The 19,379-nt window shown below is 40.8% G+C and overlaps 1 protein-coding gene across 2 annotated transcripts in view; it reads right to left on the bottom strand.

Moving 5' to 3' along the window:
- Positions 1–1,702: 1,702 nt before the first annotated feature.
- Positions 1,703–19,379, bottom strand: part of LOC139381699 (SH3 and PX domain-containing protein 2A-like) — a 79,361-nt gene continuing 61,684 nt past the window's right edge. Inside the window, exons 8-14 of one of the 2 annotated variants that reach the window (XM_071125410.1) lie at positions 18,883–18,996; positions 15,925–16,008; positions 13,861–13,978; positions 13,368–13,729; positions 13,221–13,270; positions 7,248–7,367; positions 1,703–7,094 (exon numbers count right to left, since the gene is read on the bottom strand). In XM_071125410.1, the coding sequence (XP_070981511.1) occupies positions 5,193–7,094; positions 7,248–7,367; positions 13,221–13,270; positions 13,368–13,729; positions 13,861–13,978; positions 15,925–16,008; positions 18,883–18,996 (2,750 nt within the window). In that variant the 3' untranslated portion in view covers positions 1,703–5,192. The remainder of the gene's footprint in view (positions 7,095–7,247; positions 7,368–13,220; positions 13,271–13,367; positions 13,730–13,860; positions 13,979–15,924; positions 16,009–18,882; positions 18,997–19,379) is intronic. The other variant, XM_071125411.1, reaches the window with a different exon arrangement.

Below are 19,379 nucleotides of genomic sequence, written 5' to 3'. Positions count from 1 at the left end.
GGCTCCTTGACTTTTTCCACATTTTTTTATGTTACATACTTATTCTAAAATGTATTAAATAATTTTTTGCCTCATCAATCTATACACAATACCCCATAATGCCAAAGCATTTTTTACAATTTTAGTAAATTAAAATAATTAAAATAAAAAAACTGAAATGACATTTACATAAGTATTCAGACCCTTTACTCAGTACTTTGTTGAGACACCTTTGTTAGCGGTTACAGCCTTGAGTCTTCTTGGGTATGACGCTGCAAGCTTGGCACAACTGTATTTGGGGAGTTTATCCCATTATTCTCTGCAGATCCTCTCAAGCGCTGTCAGGTTGGATGGGAGCATCGCTGCACAACTATTTTCAGGTCTCACCAGAGATGTTTGATCCGGTTCAAGTCCAGGCTCTGGCTGGGCCACTCAAGGACATTCAGAGACTTGTCCCGAAGCCATTCCTGCATTGTCTTGGCTGTGTGCTTAGTGTTATTGTCCTGTTGGAAGTTGAACCTCTGCCCCAGTCTGAGGTCCTGAGCACTCTGGAGCAGGTTTTCATCAAGGATCTCTCTGTACTTAGCGGCATTCATTTTTCCTTCGATCCGGACTAGTCTCCCAGTCCCTTCCATATAAAAACATCCCCACATCATGCTGTCAACACCATGCTTCACCGTAGGGATGGTCCCAGGTTTCCTCCAGACATGACGCTTGGAATTCAGGCCAAAAGTTCAATCTTGGTTTCATCAGACCAGAGAATCTTGTTGACTTTTACTGAGGAGTGGCTTCCGTCTGGCCACTCTATCATAAAGGCCTGATTGGTGGAGGGTTGCAGAAATGGTTGTCCTTCTGCAAGGTTCTCCCATCTCCACAGAGGAACTTTGGAGCTCTGTCAGAGTGACCATCGGGTTCTTGGTCACCTCCCTGACTAAGGCCGTTCTCTCCCGATTGCTCAATTTGGCCGGGCAGCCAGCTCAAGGATGAGTCTTGGTGATTCCAAACTTCTTAATTTTAAGAAATGGAGCCCACTGTGTTCTTGGGGACATTCAATGCTGCATAAATGTTTAGGTACCCTGCCAAATAATGCCCAATCAATTGAATTTACCACAGGTGGACTCCAATCAAGTTGAAGAAACATCTCAAGGCTGATCAATAAAATTTAATTTAATCCATTTTAGAATAAAGCTGTAAGGTAACAAAATATGTAAAAGGGAAGGGGTCTGAACTTTTTGATTGCACTGTATATCTTCAAAACTTGATTGCTGACATTTTGGGACTATATCAACAATGGACTAATGAAACAAATACCAAAATGCTGTCATGTTGGTGCTAGCAGGCAGGTTAGGTTGCGCTAAGTATCAACAGCCAATCCAGTAGGGTCAATACGAAACTATAGTGAGCTTCGGCTAGTCAACAGCAATGCAATATTATGGAGTAAGCAACAAAAGTTCAGCTCAGAGAGTAATGCACAAGATCAGATTCTTGCAGAAAAATCCACTTAACTACTATAACAGCCTCATTACCTAAAATGAAGACAGCCACTCAATCTGTTGCATCTCTTTTCTTCACTGCTTTGAATAGTATGATGCATTAAGGTTTGAGGCACTTTAGTTTGCATTACCCCCAAGGTGTCTCATAACCTTGAAACATACAAGATGAAGAAATAATCATAATTCATTCTGTAAAAGAATGACATCTTTAAACAAAATGCAGACTGAGGTAATGCAGAAAGTGCATTTATTCACAATGAATTCATTATTATTGTTCACATGTAATCATAAAATGAACGTTCTCTCTGCTGAATAATATAAATAACATTTCTGTAATGTAGCAAGCTCTAAAACTAAAGTTAGATTCCATACTGTCCAGCAGACAATGACAAAGGACACTTGTATGTAAAATAAAACTGGCAGAATAGGATCATTCAATGGAACCATATTTCAGCAGTCTTGAACATCAGCCATAAGAGGGCCAGCTTCATTAAAATAAATTGAGAATGTTGTGCTTGGACAAGAAAGTATGTAATGTGACCTATCCATTGATAAATCAGTTCTATTCCATTTTATGTAAAACAGGGAAAGATTAACTCAATGTAACTAGATGTAAGTTCAAAATAGGGAATTAATTACTTGAAATACTTTATTTAAAAAGTTATGTGGCTAGAATATATGTTCAAACATAAACATTTATACTACACAGCATTATTAAGAGTACACCTTTTTAAATACTGTATGTGCCTCCTTTTCAAAGGGGCAATAGTATCAAGTCTTTCCCGATATGAGTTATGAGTAGCACCAGGTGGGTCATTGTTTTATGCATTTGCGCTGCTGCCTGCAAGCCCCTTGTGGTATAAATAAAGGATTTTAAATGTAATTGATTTGTTCCCTCTCGGATAAGATCACAATTTAAGTTATTGGAATTAGAATTGCTATTCAACACATCGCTGAGGTTTGGTTTAGTTAATTAAAATGTACTTAGTAGAAGAAGAAAATTCTGAAGAGTGAAAAAAAATGCTGATTTACCACTCCTTCAAATATACAGTAGGCTGACTTATTTTGTCACAAGACCAGAGCAGAAATACACTTCTAAGGTGGCGAATGATACATACTGTACGTATAAGACATTAGGTAGAGTGTCATCAAGAAAATCATGAAACATTGATAAAGAATTACATTAAAGCTACAGTCAGCAACTTGGGAAGCTGTTTAATAGTTATTTCAATTCTTCATATTTACCCATAGAATCTGGAAGAAAATTCTTATAAATGCCTTCAGCACAACTGTCTGTCTTTGTCATAAACCAAAATTGTCCTAGCCCCATCCCTCAGCTGCACCCAAAACAAGTGGCAGGGACACAGTTTTGTTTATTTTTGTTTTTCAAATCTCAGACTGTAGCTTTTAAGAGGTTTCAAATGACTTACATGCTGTAATGATAAAACACATTCACAAAGCTCTACAACAACATGCCATACACACATAGCCATATGAAACAATACGACATGAAATATACATTAAGCTTCATAACAAAGTGACTTAAAAACATGACATTCTGCAGATGACATTTAACATATGAGAAGGTGTAGCAACAGACCTTTTAAATACAACATACAAAGCATTTCAAGATAAATGTTTACTTAAACAAAACCTTTTAAACATGCAAAAAGCTTTAAAGGTCCAGTGCAGCCAAAAACTACATTTTTCTGTGTTATATATACAATGCATTCGGAAAGTATTCAGACCCCTTGACTTTTTCAACATTTCGTTGCATTATAGCCTTATTCTAAAAAAAAAAAAATCCTTGTCAATCTACAAATTATACCCCATAGTGACAAAGCAAAAAAAGGTTTTAAGATATTTTTGCAAATAAAAAATAAAAAAATAAAAAAATGAAATATTACATTTCCATAAGTATTCAGATCCTTTAGTCAGTACTTTGTTGAAAACCTTTTGGCAGGGATTACAGCCTTGAGTCTTCTTGGGTATGACGCTACAAGCTTGGCACACCTGTATTTGGGGAGTTTATTCCATTCTTCCCTGCAGATCCTCTTAAACTCTGTCCAGTTGGAAGGGGAGTGTTGCTGCACAGCTATTTTCAGGTATCTCCAGAGATGTTCGATTTCGTTCAAGTCCGGGCTCTGGCTGGACCACTCAAGGACATTCAGAGACTTGTCCCGAAGCCACTCCTGCGTTGTCTTGGCTGTGTACTTAGGGTTGTTGTCCTGTGGGAAGGTGAACCTTAATCCCAGTCTGAGGTCCTGAGCGCTCTGGAGCAGGATTTTATCAAGGATCTCTCTGTACTTTTCTCTGTTCATCTTTCCCTCAATCCTGACTAGTCCCCCAGTACCTGCCACTGAAAAACAACCTCACAGCATGCTGCTTCCACCCCCATGCTTCACCGTAGGGATGGTCACAGGTTTCCTACAGACATTACGCTTCGCTAGGCATTCAGGCCAAAGAGTTCAATCTTGGTTTCATCAGACCAGAGAATCTTGTTTCTCATGGTCTGAGAGACATCGAGGTGCATTTTGTCAAATTTCAAGCGGGCTGTCATGTGCCTTTTACTGAGAAGTGGCTTCCGTCTGGCCACTCTACCATAAAGGCCTGATTGGTAGAGTGCTGCAGAGATGGTTGTCCTTCTGGAAGTTTCTCCAATCAAGGGACTCCAATCAAGTTGTAGAAACATCTCAAGGTTGATCAATGGAAACAGGATGCACGTGAGCTTAATTTCGATTCTCATAGCATAGTGTCTGAATTCTTATGTAAATAAGGTTTTAAAAATCTGTTTTTGCTTTGTCGTAATGGGGTATTGTGTGTAGATTGCTGAGGATTTCCTCCATTTTAGAATAAGGCTGTAATGTAACAAAATGTGGAAAAGGGGAAGGGGTCTGAATACTTTGCAAATGCACTGTATATTTATTTACACTCTATGATGTTGGAATAATTCTGTGAAAATGTAAAAAAAATATGATAATGCTCTTTTAGAGTTAATGCTATTTGAGTGAATTAGTTAATACATCAATTGCTATTTTCTAACAAGCTATTTTTGTTTATTTTTGACTATTTTAATTGAAAACAATCACAGTAAGCTACTTAATTTTTACCCAGAAATGATTTGATATTGAGATAAAATGGCTGCGTTGGACCTTTAAAGAAGAAATCATAAAAAAACATTATATGATCAAATATCATTAGAAGTGAATAATTTGTAGCCCATTGGAGATCGTTAAGTAATGTTATCATATCACAAAATCTCACCATGATCAGCCAAAGCTGTCCAAAGCGCCTCCACTGGTGTCCAAATCCCATTATTCTTCCATTTTGGATTAAAAAGCACATTTCATCAAATCAACCACTTTGTTTAATTATTTTGTTAAATATTTGATTGACCTTTTGCTGATTTTAATGCCAAATGTATTTGTTCCAACCCCCGGCTGTCTGTGAATAGATAAAATCCTGTCAAAAAAGTATACTTTGAAGTATTTTCTTTGTCACTTCAGATTAGAATAATACAATGTCAAGTAATTATATGCAGGATTGGTTGGCCACCCTCAGTTTAGAAAACACAAACTACACCCCTTCAATGATACTGTAAATGGTCTCTTCTGATTTCCATCTTTACACTGTAAAAAAAACAGTGTCTTTCCATTTCCATTTCCACTGTCTTCCATGGTCTCTGACCTGATTGCACATGCACTGAATATTAGTGTGTCACTAGCTCTTCCTTTCCAGGTAATTTGAGGGGACCCAGCCTTTTCGAGGTCGACCTCCGTCCAGGATCTGGCAGTACCACCACCCATTAGGGTTCCTCTCCAGAACCTCCAGAGTCGTTCCTTCGGGGAACCCCATGGTCTCCTCATCACCATGGTAATCCGCTATGGAGACATACACCTCACGGAGGTTGTTGTGGATGACGTGGGTTTTGGGTTTCACCGTGGAAATAGGTAGACCGTACCTCTGAGTCCCCCGGCCCAGTGATTCGGAGCTTCCCGTTCCGGGTCTGTTCCGGTTTGCCATGTTACCATTCGGCACTGGGCACCGCGGGGTAGTACCAAAGGAAGCATTGCGGCGCAAGGTGGGACTAGAGCGTGGGTGGTCAGTGGAGTTGAGTGACTCACCCCTCCTAAGGGAGCCTACTGGGTTTGGCCCGTCGATGATTGGCTTGGAGATGAAGACAGACTGAGGCCTGACCACCTGCTGCTGTTTCAAAACATTCTTCTGCGAGCCATTGTACAGGCCAAAGGGCTTGGAGGGGATGGGTGGTATGCTCCTCTTTAGGCTCTGGTTGATGTTGTTCAGGGCCTGGACTCTCTGCTCATTCTTCTCCAGGCTGTTGGACTTGCTCAGGCTGCCCAGTCTGGTAGGGGTGCCATCGGACTCTGACCCAGCTTTGTCGTCTAGCTGCCTGACAGGCTCCAGGTAGTAGGTTGGAGCCCAGCCCTCAGTGTCGCCCAAGCGGACATACCACCAGCCGCTCTCCTGCTTCTCCAGCACCTCCACTTCCACCCCGGGAGGGAAGCTCATCTCTGAGTCCTGGACCTTCTCATAGGCCTCTGTGGTGCGGTAGAGACTGCAGCCCTCATCTGAGTCTCCCCGGCTGCCTTTAGAATAGATGGAGGAGATGTCAGAGGTGCTGTGGGAGGACACAGAGTCCTCAGAGGAGATGACAGAGGCTGTTTCAAAGTCTTCTCCTCTGGAGCCCTTCTTCAGCTTGCCTGTAGGCCTAAGTTGTCTCCGGAGGCTGCCGATGTCCATTTTCTCTGCACTGGAGGCCTTGGCCAGCTGGGGCTTAGGCCTGACCAATGGCTTAGGTTTGGTGGAGGACTTGGTGGAGCCCATCTTGTGCTCCTCTTTGTCCTTCTTGGGCCTGGACTGCTTGGAGAGATCTGGGTTGGACTCTGTAGAGGCAGGTTTGGAGCTGGATGCCCCGGCCTCTGCTTTCGTTTGAGACAGGGACTGGTTGCCGTTCAGCTGGATCGTCTTCCCTTTTCTCCTTGCCCCAAACATGGAGTGAGAGTTTTCAGCTTTGCTAGTCTCCAACGGGGCACTAATCTTCAGGAAGTCTGAGTCACCACTGGATTGTGTATAAGGCATCTCTCTGAAAGGCATGAAGCAGTCATTCTCATAGATACACTCCTCTCCCTCAGGCTCCTCCTCTTCCTGCCCCACGTCCTCGGACGACTCGCCCATCTTGAAGGAGGCGCTATGGAGAGAAGAGGACGGAGATGGCTTGGAGGAAAGGTGAGAGCCCTTCTCTGAGGAGCTATCCTCGTTCTTCCCATCCGCTGAGGACCCATCTGTTCTGAGGAACTCAAACTCTGACTCCAGATCAAACCCAATGGCAGGAATATCATATTCTGGCTCCTCGTACACAGGCCTTCCGGGAGATGCAGGGGACTCATGAGCCTCGGAACCAGGACTGCTGGTAGGGACAGTCTCCTCAGAGTCCTGCTTCTTGACGGGCGGGGCTGGGGGCGGGACTTTGGGCCGGCTCAGAGTGCTGGTTCTGCGGTTTAGGTTGGGCTTCTTTCGTTTGTCGATGTAGGAGCAGGGAGCCCAGCCCTCTTTCTCACCAATCTGGATATACCACCAGCCACCAGAGTTCTTCTCGATCACCTACAAGACAGAACAGAGAGAATGTATGGGTAAGAATAGGCCTCATCAACTACATGCAGTATCTGTTAATTTCAGTAATTTACCTGAACAAGGTCAAAAACAATAACACATTGGACATGCATGCACTCCAAAATATACATAAAAGAAGCTTACATCTGCTTTCTGCCCTCCATTAAAACTGATGCCATCTGAAATGACGGACTGGAACTCTGCAATGGTGTAGTACTCTGCTTCGACAGTAGGGGGCTCTGGTGGCGAGGGTAAATTGAATCCCTGAGTGGAAAAAATGTTACAGCATTATGTGTATTGCACAGCTGATACTATTAAAAGGAAACAATAATAATTGGCCATAGAGTTCAACTTCCAATTTAAATAACGATCCTGTTAGATGTCGATTTCCCCCTAAATAGACATAACCACAAGTAATTATTTATCATGAAAAGGCAATAAACTATAACTAGTAATGCTGCAAGAAAGATTACAATCTCATCTTTCTTGTAAATGTTTTTATAAATTGCCTAATGTACTCACTTTTTAGGACAAAAGCACAAGTACATAGTAAAAATATGATCAAAATATTAAAATATGAAATTGAGGATATGTCTTGAAATGACTCAATGGGAATAGGACTAGGTCAACAAAAGTTGAGGAATAGGCCTTGAAATGACTCAAATGCTTTCTAAATATACGTAGTGTTAAAAATCCTCTCCCCCTATGTATAGAGTTGCTTACATTTACTGAAAGTCTGCTGCAGTGGGAAGGATGCTCTCCCCCTCTGCCTTGGAGGTGTGAAGTGTCTGTTTACAGGTCACACCTCTGACCTTTCATGGGACCCTTGACCTGGCCCACCTTGACCATGAGCCAATAGGAACTTTAAGAAAGCACTTAACCCTAATTGCTCCTGTAAATCGCTCTGGTTAAGAGCATCTGCTAAACACACAAAAAAAAGTTTTTAAAAATGATAAGAATCAGGCCCATTCCGGGAGGGCAAAAGTCAGTTTCATTTTTCCAGTGAAAGAGGTAGGCTACTCTACCACAACTGGACATTTCTATCGGCTCTTTTCTGCAAAGGATTCTAAACTCTGAACCTCCCTGGTGTCATGTGAATGCGTCGATGATGAGTAAAGTGATTCTCTTCACCCACCAGGTCATGTACATAATGTTGTGGAGGGTAATTAGCTTTTTACAATGGTTATTAAATGGCTATTACTTTGTACTTCTACTTTACATGTTATTATTGTTATTTAAATGGTAGAACGTTTACATTGTTCTTCTGTGTGGTTTGTAGGTTATTAGCGAATTCCAGCAATAGCCATGCAAAAGTATGTGGACACCCCTTCAAATAGTGGATTCACCTATTACAGCCACACCAGTAGTTGACAGGTGTATAAAACCAACATCTCCATCTTTTTCTTTCACAAGAGTTCTAAACCTATACTTGTTTTACGGAAACACTATTTTTTACATTAGTTATCTTGTTGTTATTAGTTGTTATTATTCCCAACCTTCAGCTTCATTCGACCCCTCCCATCTATCTTTTAACACCATCCATATTGGATTCATGTTTGCCATTTATTTTTCAACTTTGCATTGATGTTTCACAAAAGTTCTGAACCTTTCTCATAATTTTTTACAGATTGTAAATACAAAATATACACTTTTGCTAAAAGTGTTATATTATTGATCGATTGACTATGACTTTTCAGATCACCCAGTAGTGCTATCTGCAGAGTTAGCTCCAGGTAAATGTTGCAATTCTTCAGCCATTCCTACATCTATGACCAAAAACAAGCTACATATGGACAGTAAAAAATGGTTGATTCTGTCTCTTCACAGCAAAATCTGCAGAGCTGGGAAGATTGTATCCCCCATATATATAACATTCTACTGGTTGCAATAATTTTGTATAACAATTTAAAATGAACAATTCTAAGATTTCAATCTGATGTCGTTTTGTGTATCAGTTCATAAACACGTACCATGGAATCCGTACGTCGAAAAACTCTTCCCAACTATTTTGCAATCTATATGGCACAGCTTTAAATTATTTGGTCCTTAAATGAAACTTGTATACTTTTTTATTTATCACAATTTTCTTTAACCAAGTATGGTCTTTAATGCAGGGCCGACAGACAAGTTTCCTACTTTTCCCCCCTTACACTTTCCTAAGTTTGGGTAGAGGAGACATTTCCATACATTTAAGTTAGCTGCATGTGTGACATAACTCCACCAGTCCTATTTATGATATAATTGACAAAGATTATACAATTTTTCACATTTTTTATAATTTCTTTTATCTATTACTATATTTGAGTTTAACAACAATATTTGTTGTATTATATGTTCAGTTTTTTTCTGGTGGATTAAATTGAAATTCCAACCAACTTTCTATGGCTTGTTGTCACGTTCGTCGTAATAATGGTCGGACCAAGCTGCAGCGCGATATGGTTTACACATAATTTATTAAAGTGAAAAACTTAGAACCAAAAAAATTAAGAAACAAACAACGAACCGTGACTAACGAGATGCTATGTGCACTAACTCAAAACAATATCCCATAACACACAGGTGGAAAAAATGCTACTTAAGTATGATCCCCAATTAGAGACAACGATAGCCAGCTGCCTCTAATTGGGAATCATACCAAAACACCAACATAGAAAAAACAAACCAAAACCCCACATAGAAAATATAAACTAGACTAAACCCCTAGTCATGCCCTGACCTACTCTACCATAGAAAATAAAGGCTTTCTATGGTCAGGACGTGACACTTGTTTTAAAAATAGTCGATATTTGGGAGATTATTTCCTTTTCAAATAACTGAATGTGCGAGGTTGTAATCTGAATAAAGGGAAAAAGGCCATTCTTGAACATTGGGTGAGACATTTTTATTAATTTGCTAGAGAACCAGTTTGGATTTAAGTATAACTTTTGTTTGACTGAAGCCTTTAAAGTCTAATGCTTCAATATTTAATAATTTCTGCCCTCCGAATTCATATTCATTATATAAATAGGCCCATTTAATTTGAACGGTTCGCTAGGTGTAGGCAAGACCATAAGCAAATAGGTAAACTGGGATATGACTAAAGAGTTAATCAGGGTGATTTTTCCACAAATAGACAGGCATTTTCCTTTCCATGGTAGCAAGATATTATCTATTTTTGCTAACTTTCTATTAAAATATATTGGAGGAAGATCATGTATTTATTTGGGGATATGTATACCGAGCATGTCTACTTCACCATTAGACCATTTAATTGGTAAACTACACGGTAATGTAAAAGTTGTATTTTTAGTTATCCAATACATAATTTAGTACATTTATCATAATTTGGTTGTAATCCAGAGAGGTTAGAAAACGTATCTAAATCCTCTATGAGGCTGTGGAGGGATCCAAATTGTGGATTTAAAAGAAACCATGAATGATCAGCGTACAATGACACTTTTGTTTTTAAACCCTGGATTTCTAACCCCTTGATATTATTGTTGGATCTGATTTTAATAGCTAACCTTTCGAGGGCCATAATAAATACATATGCCGATAGTGGACAACCTTGTTTTACTCCTCAACAGTTTCAAACTTTCAGAAGTAGCCATTATTGTCACGACTTCTGCCGAAGTCGGTTCCTCTCCTTGTTTGGGCGGTGTTCGGCGGTCGACGTAACCGGTCTTCTAGCCATCGCCGATCCATTTTCCATTTGTTTTAGCTTGTTTTCACACACTTTCACACCTGGTTTCAATTCCCTAATTACGTGTTGTATATGTTCCCTCTGTTTCCCCCATGTCCTTGTTGGGAATTGTTTATTGTAAGTACGTTTGCATTGTGTGACTGGTGCGATACGGGTTTGGTGTCCATGTGTTTGTTGTTTTTTGTATGCCGGTAGTTATGTTTATTAAACGGCTCTGGCTATTTACCAAGTTCTGCTCTCCTGCGTTTGACTTCACTTCCACCAGTTACGCACCCCTTACAATTATATACTGTTTTACATCGTGGGTTATTATACATGATTTTAACCCATTATATAAGAGATTCTCCAAAATTGAAATGTTCCAGGCATTTATATATAAACTGCAGTCGTACTTTCTCTAAAGCCTTTTCAAAGTCAGCTATGAATAGCAGGCCTGGTTTCCCAGATTTTTCAAAGTGTTCTATTGTTTCCAGTACTTGTCTTATATTATCTTAATTTATCGACCATGTAAAAAACCTGTCTGATTAGAATTCATATCCGACAATACCTTTTTAATTCTATGCGCTATACATTTTGCTAGAATTTTGGCATCACAACACTGAAGTGTAAGAGCGTCAGACCTTCTTGTTGAGTGTCCAATAATCTACCATTTACATAGTAGTGGTTAAAACACGCTAATAACTCCTGCACTTGTTTGTTTAGTTGAGGTCATGTGCAAATTCCCTTAGAATGGGCCTCTATGGCCTAAAATGGCAGTTGTCTAACAGCCTGGCTGTTATTTTACTGTTACTGCTGCTATTGTTGCTGGGGTTTATAGCCATTATCATTGCACTCTATGCACAATTTATATCATGTTTCCTGCTATTTATAAGTTATTATTGCTGGTTTATAGTTATTACCTTTGCACTTTATAAGACAATTATACACTGTTTACCACTGTTAGCTAATTGCTAAGGCTACTAGCAATCTCGGATCCGGGAGCGTAATCATAGCCTCAAACGAATTAGCATAACGCAGAGGACATAAATACCCCTAGAAACTTTTCTATTCATGAAAATCGCAAATGAAATATATTCAAACACAAGCTTAGCCTTTTGTTAATCACACTGTCATCTCAGATGTTCAAAATATGAGTTACAGCCAACGCTAGACAAGCATTTGTGTAAGTTTATCATGGCATAATGCTGGCAGCAGGCAACATTTTCATGAAAATAAGAAAAGCAACCAAATTAAATAATTTACCTTTGAAGAACTTTGGATGTTTTCACTCAGGAGACTCCCAGTTAGATAGCAAATGTTCCTTTTTTCCCAAAATATTATTTTTGTAGGCGAAATAGCTCCCGTTTGTTCATCATGCTTGGCTGAGAAATCGACCGGAAAATGCTACCACTACAACGGCGAACTTTTTTCCAAATTAGCTCCATAATATCGACAGAAACACAGCAAACGTTGTTTAGGATCATCCCTCAAGGTGTTTTTAACATATATATTCGATAATATATCTGTCGAGGCAATTGGTTTCTCATAAGAAGCGATTGGAAAAATGGCTACCTCAGTATTTTACGCAAGATTTTCTGCGGGAGACACTATTTCAAAAAATGCGGCACTTCCTGGTTGGATTTTTATCTGGGTTTCTGTAACATCAGTTCTGTGGCACTCACAGACAATATCTTTGCAGTTTTGGAAACGTCAGAGTGTTTTCTTTCCAAAGCTGTCAATTATATGCATAATTATATGCATAGTCGAGCATCTTTTCGTGACAAAATATTTTGTTTAAAACGGGAACGTTTTCATCCAAAAATTAAAATAGCGCCCCCTTACACCAAGAGGTTAATGCTAATTGCTTGATTAGTACTGGTAGTCATTTGCCATTACTGCTAAGCTATGCTACTCTGTTACTATTACCTGCTCCCTCATGCTAATTGATTTATGCTATGCTATTTCACGTTAGGCTATGCTAATACATCCTAGTTTGTACTAGTGTTAAACCATTGCTGCTAGTTGTTATTGTCATTATGCTACTGTATAATATGCCATATTGCTGCTTATGTCATTATTACTCATCATCTGCTATTACATAGTATTTACACCTAGCCATAAACCTTTTATTTCCCGTTTTTTTGCATTTCTCAGTATACCATTAATTTAACTACACCATAAAGCTGTGTGTGTCTGAGGCAATAAAAGGGTTGAACTTGAGTCCATGTCCTGATTGTCACTGTGCCTCTAACCGGGTACCAAGAGTGATTATCCCTTATCTAAACCGGCACCTTCATTTTCGGAGTCCATCACCAGTTGGTGGCGCTGTTTTTCATATAGTAACAATCAAATTATAAATGACTAACTACAATATTCCACCTTCCTCATAACTGTAAAATAGAAATTATCATATTTAGTGAGAGTACAAAATTGGCATAATTTTGTTTCATACTGACCAGAGTTGCATCTCTGCGAGGAGGTGGCTTTTGTCTGAGAATTGGGGAGCCTAGAGAGAACAAAATTTGATAGATATAACATTTTGTGAGTGTATTAGTTTAACAAACCGTTATAACTTCCAATTCAGTCTCTGAATGACAACTCACCGATCTCTATTCTGTGAGGAGCGATGCGGGCTATGACTGGAGAGGCTGGTTCTACTTTGCCCTTAACATCCACCAGTGCGGCACCAGGGCTGAAGTCCGAGCTAGAGCAGGGTATGGGCAGGCTGATCTGCCTCTTGACCAGGGAGGGGGTGGTTAGGGGGTTGTCCTCTGGCTGGCCGTCTGTCTGCACGTCCTTCTCACTCAGGGCCTTCTTGTTCAGCAGGTTGCTGATCTCCATGATGTTGCTGATTATCTCCACTGGGCCAGTCAAAGGGGTCTTCGTATTACTACTACGGGGAGAGAAGTCCTCCATCACCTTCTTCAGGTAGGAGGCCGGGGCCCAGCCCTCCTTATCCTGGTACCTGGGGAGAGGATGAGAGAATGAAACGAAAGGGGAGAGAGGGGTGGTCATGAGTGAGAATAACCATAACTGAGAGACAGTATAAACAGGCAACAGTTTATATTGTGGTTGGAGCACAAATCATGGCCTTACCTGATGAACCACCAACCCTCCAGGTTCTTCTGGATGACCTCCACGATGACTCCTTTCTCAAAGGCGATCTCATCCTTTCCCTCGCTGGTGTATGGCTGCACCGTCATATACTTCTCCTCTGTCGGGCCACAGAGAGGACGTGGGAACACAGAGACTCACGTCAGTTTCAAATGTCCTATACTGCTTCAAAAACAAAACATTACTCAAAGAAATGAAAAATATGTCAACGTTTTATAGGAGGAACTGTAACGATTGTAGAAACACCTCTGCGTGAGTGAAAGTAAATAAAGAGATACTGCATATAGGCTTGAAGCATAGAATTCTGTGTGCAGTTCTGATGTGATTGATTCTGTCAGATCCACAAAGATATCCAGCATTTTACCATCAAAGGCTTTAAATAATCGGGGAAACTCTAATTAACAATATGATGTCCCTCACTTCATACTGTAAATGTCTTCCTGCAGCAACTGATAATTACATTGCCTTTATGTCATGATTGCTAATTACTAAGTGTAAATATGGGACAAAATAAACTCAAACACAGATCTCTTGAAATGGTGAAAACAGTTCTAATGACAGAGTTGACTAATGGTGTGGTAGCGGTCAGCCTCTGTAAACTTAGCAGATGATAGAGAACAGAGATGCCATCTTGATTTGTAATTTCCCAAAAGGCCAGAGTACTTCCTGTCATTAAAGACCAGAGGTCTCATCTCATCACACCGTAAAACACAGACAAGCGGAGGGAACACAGCCCAATGGTGTAGAGAGGAGATGTCCTATTTGCATGCTAAGACTGGAATGACTGGATTCCTATCTGATATCTAATAACTCTCTCCTTTCCTCAACTCCTGTTGAGTCTCAATCAGGGATTTATAAGGACTGAATAAGGATACAGTAAAAATGTATTTTACTTGCAAAGAAATAAGACGATGTAGGGCCTTGTAAATAAAACTGAAAAGGCCACTTCCTGAATGCTTTGTTTTCCCCTGCACTGACTTATGGGACTTCCAGTCTCTCTGTTTAAGACTTGGTAGGGCACTCCCTACAGGGGCCTACAGTGGGGGGAACCTCTGAATAAGATATTATGTTAACCACAACATGCATCGCCTGCATAACTTTTAGAAACAATTTTCCTGCAGTCAGCGCTATTACTGCTTTTTTCCCCACAGGCAAGATTTAGTTCCTGCAGTTGAAAAAGTTATTTTTACTCCAGAGGCTGGTCGTTTTTATGCGCGCTGTGGACACTGTTGCCAAGCACAAACCTTGGGCTGGACTCAAATAGCCTATCCTCACTCCGCTGTCAGCAATCCAACCCGCATCCCTTGTCAAAAAAACCTGTCTCGAGGCAAGTGTAATGTGTGCAAGCACAAACACTTTTCACTGCAAGCACAAACACTTTCACTCTTACTCCAACAGATGAATACAATTCTTCATTAGCCTGATCCGTCGGTAGACCTGCTTGCTCTAAACACCTCTAGTTGATAAACGTCTGGCTTTTTAGCTCTTTTGAAAAGTACATACAGTATTGTGTACATGTTTAATTTGGCTCATAACAAAGCCAACTAAAGTGGCAAAATATTGAATGCGGCCTACCAACTTGTAGATTGCTGTGATTCTATAGCTGTAATTCAGAAAAGTTTGGAGTTGCACATAGCCGTTAATTAAAATAAACCGCTTACATGACACAATCTCTTCCAACACTACCGCATTCAAGTGCAGAAACTGAGTAACAACAAGATGGTCAATGTTTTCCGATGTTTATCTTCTAGCAAAAGGTCAAACCTGTAACTGCTGAAAGCCACCATTGTGGATGTAAAAAACAATTTAGCATTGTAATGACATATCTCTACTGTTAACTAGCTGGTTTATAACGATGTTAGTGGTTATTGGGTGTGGATCATGATGGCGTAGAAGACTGCATACGACACAAACCAAGACATTAGGCATCAGGTATGAAAGATAAGACAGGACAAGGTACAGTGGGTTCAGGAAAATGGGACTTCAGAGAATAGAAGGATGAGCAGTGAAGGAGGAGGAGGAGTTCGGCGCCCTGTCTCTGATCACCTCGGCTCTGCTGCCTGCTGACCATTCCCCCCAGGGTCCATCTCCGGTCCAGCCTCTTCAGATGGGCCTTACGGTGCTTAGTGACTGACCCACGCACATGGTGACGAGACACATACACACACACAAATTGGCAGATAAACAGAAAAGACACACTGCACAAACAACATGGAATCAACTAAAGAACCGACTTGAGTTACTTACATGGCGAACATGGAAACAACAACACCACATTACATTAGAAGGACTGGTGGATGAAGCGGGTGAATGCACGTTATACAGGAAATGCCAACTATGGACAGATTCTCTGTGGCTTGTAATTAGTGTGGTTATTATCATGGTTTTCCCATCCTGTAGTGCACGAGCATCTGGGGCACACATTGCTGCTTGGGAATGCCATCCAATTAATAGACCAGCTGAATTCCTTTGCCAGCAGCTCTATGCCAGGTCTATAATTGTTGATTGTTTTTGTTAGTTAAATGCAGGAGATGGGAATGATCTTTTGTCACATGCCAACACTATAAACGGCAGGGCTTATAAAAATATCTAATTCAAAAAAAGCTTCCCATCACTCAACCAGAGCACTAATCTCGAAGATGAACAGGCAGTTCAGATTTCAGGGCAAATGTACATTTATTGAAAAAAAAGGAAATAAAAGAAGTCCCGGTTCAAAAATATACAACAACTGACCCGCATACTCCTCCAGAACACGAATGTCATGATGAAATATGACCACCCTAAGTAGGAACATGTCCCAGTGTTATTCATTAATGTGACAGTCTTCCCAATGAGGGACAGATTCACCATTAGACTGTCATAGCCTCCAAACATCAACATCTTCAGCTAAAGCCATATTCAACACAGCAAAAAAAAAGAAACGTCCCTTTTTCAGGACCCTGTCTTTCAAAGATAATTTGTAAAAATCCAAATAACTTCACAGATCTTCATTGTAAAGGGTTTAAACACTGTTTCCCATGCTTGTTCAATGAACCATAAACAATTAATGAACATGCACCTGTGGAACAGTCGTTAAGACACTAACAGCTTACAGACAGTGGGCAATTAAGGTCACAGTTATGAAAATTTAGGACACCAAAGAGGCCTTTCTACTGACTCTGAAAAACACCAAAAGAACGATGTCCAGGGTCCCTGCTCATCTGCGTGAACGTGCCTCAGGCATGCTGCAAAGAGACATGAGGACTGCAGATGTGGCCAGGGCAATAAATTGCAATGTCCTTACTGTAAGAAACCTAAGACAGCGCTACAGAGAGACAGGACGGACAGCTGATCATCCTCGCAGTGGCAGACCACGTGTAACAACATCTGCACAGGATCAGTACATCCGAACATCACACCTGCGGGACAGGTACAGGATGGCAACAACAACTGTCCGAGTTACACCAGGAACGCACAATCCCTCCATCAGTGCTCAGACTGTCCACAATAGGCTGATAGAGGCTGGACTGAGGGCTTGTAGGCCTGTTGTAAGGCAGGTCCTCACCAGACGTCACTGGCAACAACGTCGCCTATGGGCACAAACCCACCGTCGCTGGAACAGACAGGACTGGCACTTGTGGGGTTTGTGTAAATGTGAAAATCCAGAAAGCTATCACGCTAACAGACATCTTAATTACTCTCCAAAAATGTTTTATACAGAATGAATATGCATTCTGTATGCAGGCCTAGGGAGGAAGAAGCCTGTTGGGATTACTGTGTAACTATTGGGCTATAGAGGTTCATTCAATGCAGCATGTGCTCTCTCCTCTCTCCTTCAGTCAGAAGATCTACAGTGCCAGGGGTAATGTGGGTCACAGTGTTTTGGAGTCGACACTCAGTACTATAATGCTGTTTTAACCAGAGTGCTAGAAAATGTTAATGTTTGTTTGGAAGTAAATGATTTCAGTCCTTAAAGTGTATTCTTTCCAAACTACATGAAATGCATTAGGGAGGTACTGCAGGTATGTAATTATGCCTACTGTAAAAATAATGACCAATACAGTCGTGACCTTTTCCACAATATTAGCACTCTGAGTGTGAGCGACAGGAGAGTGAAAATGTTAAGGCACTAACGGTAAAGCAACTCTCGATATTGGGAATGGCTAGATTATGACATAGCTTGGACTGCCACACAACGACATTATAGTCTTACCCATGCTGTGTGTTTTGGGAAAGGGTGGTCTAATGACTGTATGAGTGGATCCCAATTTTATATCAGCCTGATCATTTGGCAAACAACCCTCTTGCTTAGGTGTGTTTCTTGTCAGATTCGTAGGTTTTAATGCATAATATAGCAGCATTCGACCATTGCACAGACAGAGCAACATTCATCAATATCTTCTAGTTTTGTTTCATAATCAGTCTGTATAAACTGACATGATTTATCTCAGGGCCCGGAATAATTATCTTCAGACATGACTTGGCTAGTGACTGACTCACATAAACAAACTCCTCACAGCTCAATCCCTACAGTTTACCAAACATGCACCTCTTTCATTCGTTTACCATCATAAACTCCAAGGAGGTAACCTCGTTTTAGTATTGCATTGACTTTCTACACTGATACTGTAGAGTACAGTACGTCACTCAGTGCACCTCAACCCGGAGTTGTGGCTTAGGCCCTGACACTCCTTCTCCAGGGTATTTATTCAGGGCTGACTCTGGAGCTTGTTCAGGGGTGTTTATAGTGGCAGCAGCACAAAGAAGGTTGTTCACACTGGGGGAAAGTCGGATGTTAACGTCAGTCGGTGGTGGGTCGGGGGTGGTAGTCAAACTACTGTACCCATTTAGAGATGGGGTAGAGGGGGTACAGCGGTCTTGTAGGTTGTGGGATATTGCACATCCACAAATTTCACCCAGTTGCTGGAAGTGACGAAAGCTGGTCTGTTTTGTGGTGCAGCTTGTATACCGTATTCTGGATGTTGAGGTTTTCTTCCTGTATTCACAGCGGTGTGGAGCTCTTACCTTCCCTGGACTTGGAGGCGCCCAGCTCCAGGTCATCTCGTGTGTTGCTGTGGGTATTCAGGTATGTGGCAGGGACCCAGCCCTGCTCCTCCGCTGTACTGACAAACCACCAGCCTGGGGGCACAGAGAGAGGGATGTCAATTGAGATTTTGTGGGGTGCTTGTCGACTAGGACAGCATCTTTCAGTATGGTTTATAATCGTATAAATGACTTTAGAGAAGTGTTCCTCCTCCATTTCAGGAATAATGTTTGTTCTAGTTAATAGACCCTGATTCCAAAATGTTACTTGGATGACTGGGGTGGTTGAAAGACTAATGGATATAGAGAAAACATGAACTATTCTTTATCACCGACAGGTTCTCTAATCAAAATCAAATAAAACCTAATGTTATTAGTCACATGCTTTGTAAACAAAAGGTGTAAACAGCTTTGTAAACTAACAGTGAAATGCTTACTAATGGGCCCTTCCCAACAATGCAGAGAGAAAATATAAATAA

This window comes from Oncorhynchus clarkii, chromosome 23 (assembly GCF_045791955.1).
Source record: "Oncorhynchus clarkii lewisi isolate Uvic-CL-2024 chromosome 23, UVic_Ocla_1.0, whole genome shotgun sequence".
NCBI classification, from domain to species: Eukaryota; Metazoa; Chordata; class Actinopteri; order Salmoniformes; family Salmonidae; genus Oncorhynchus; species Oncorhynchus clarkii.
The sequence above is the reverse complement of the archived record's forward strand: the minus strand, read 5'-3'. Positions and strand labels throughout refer to the sequence as shown.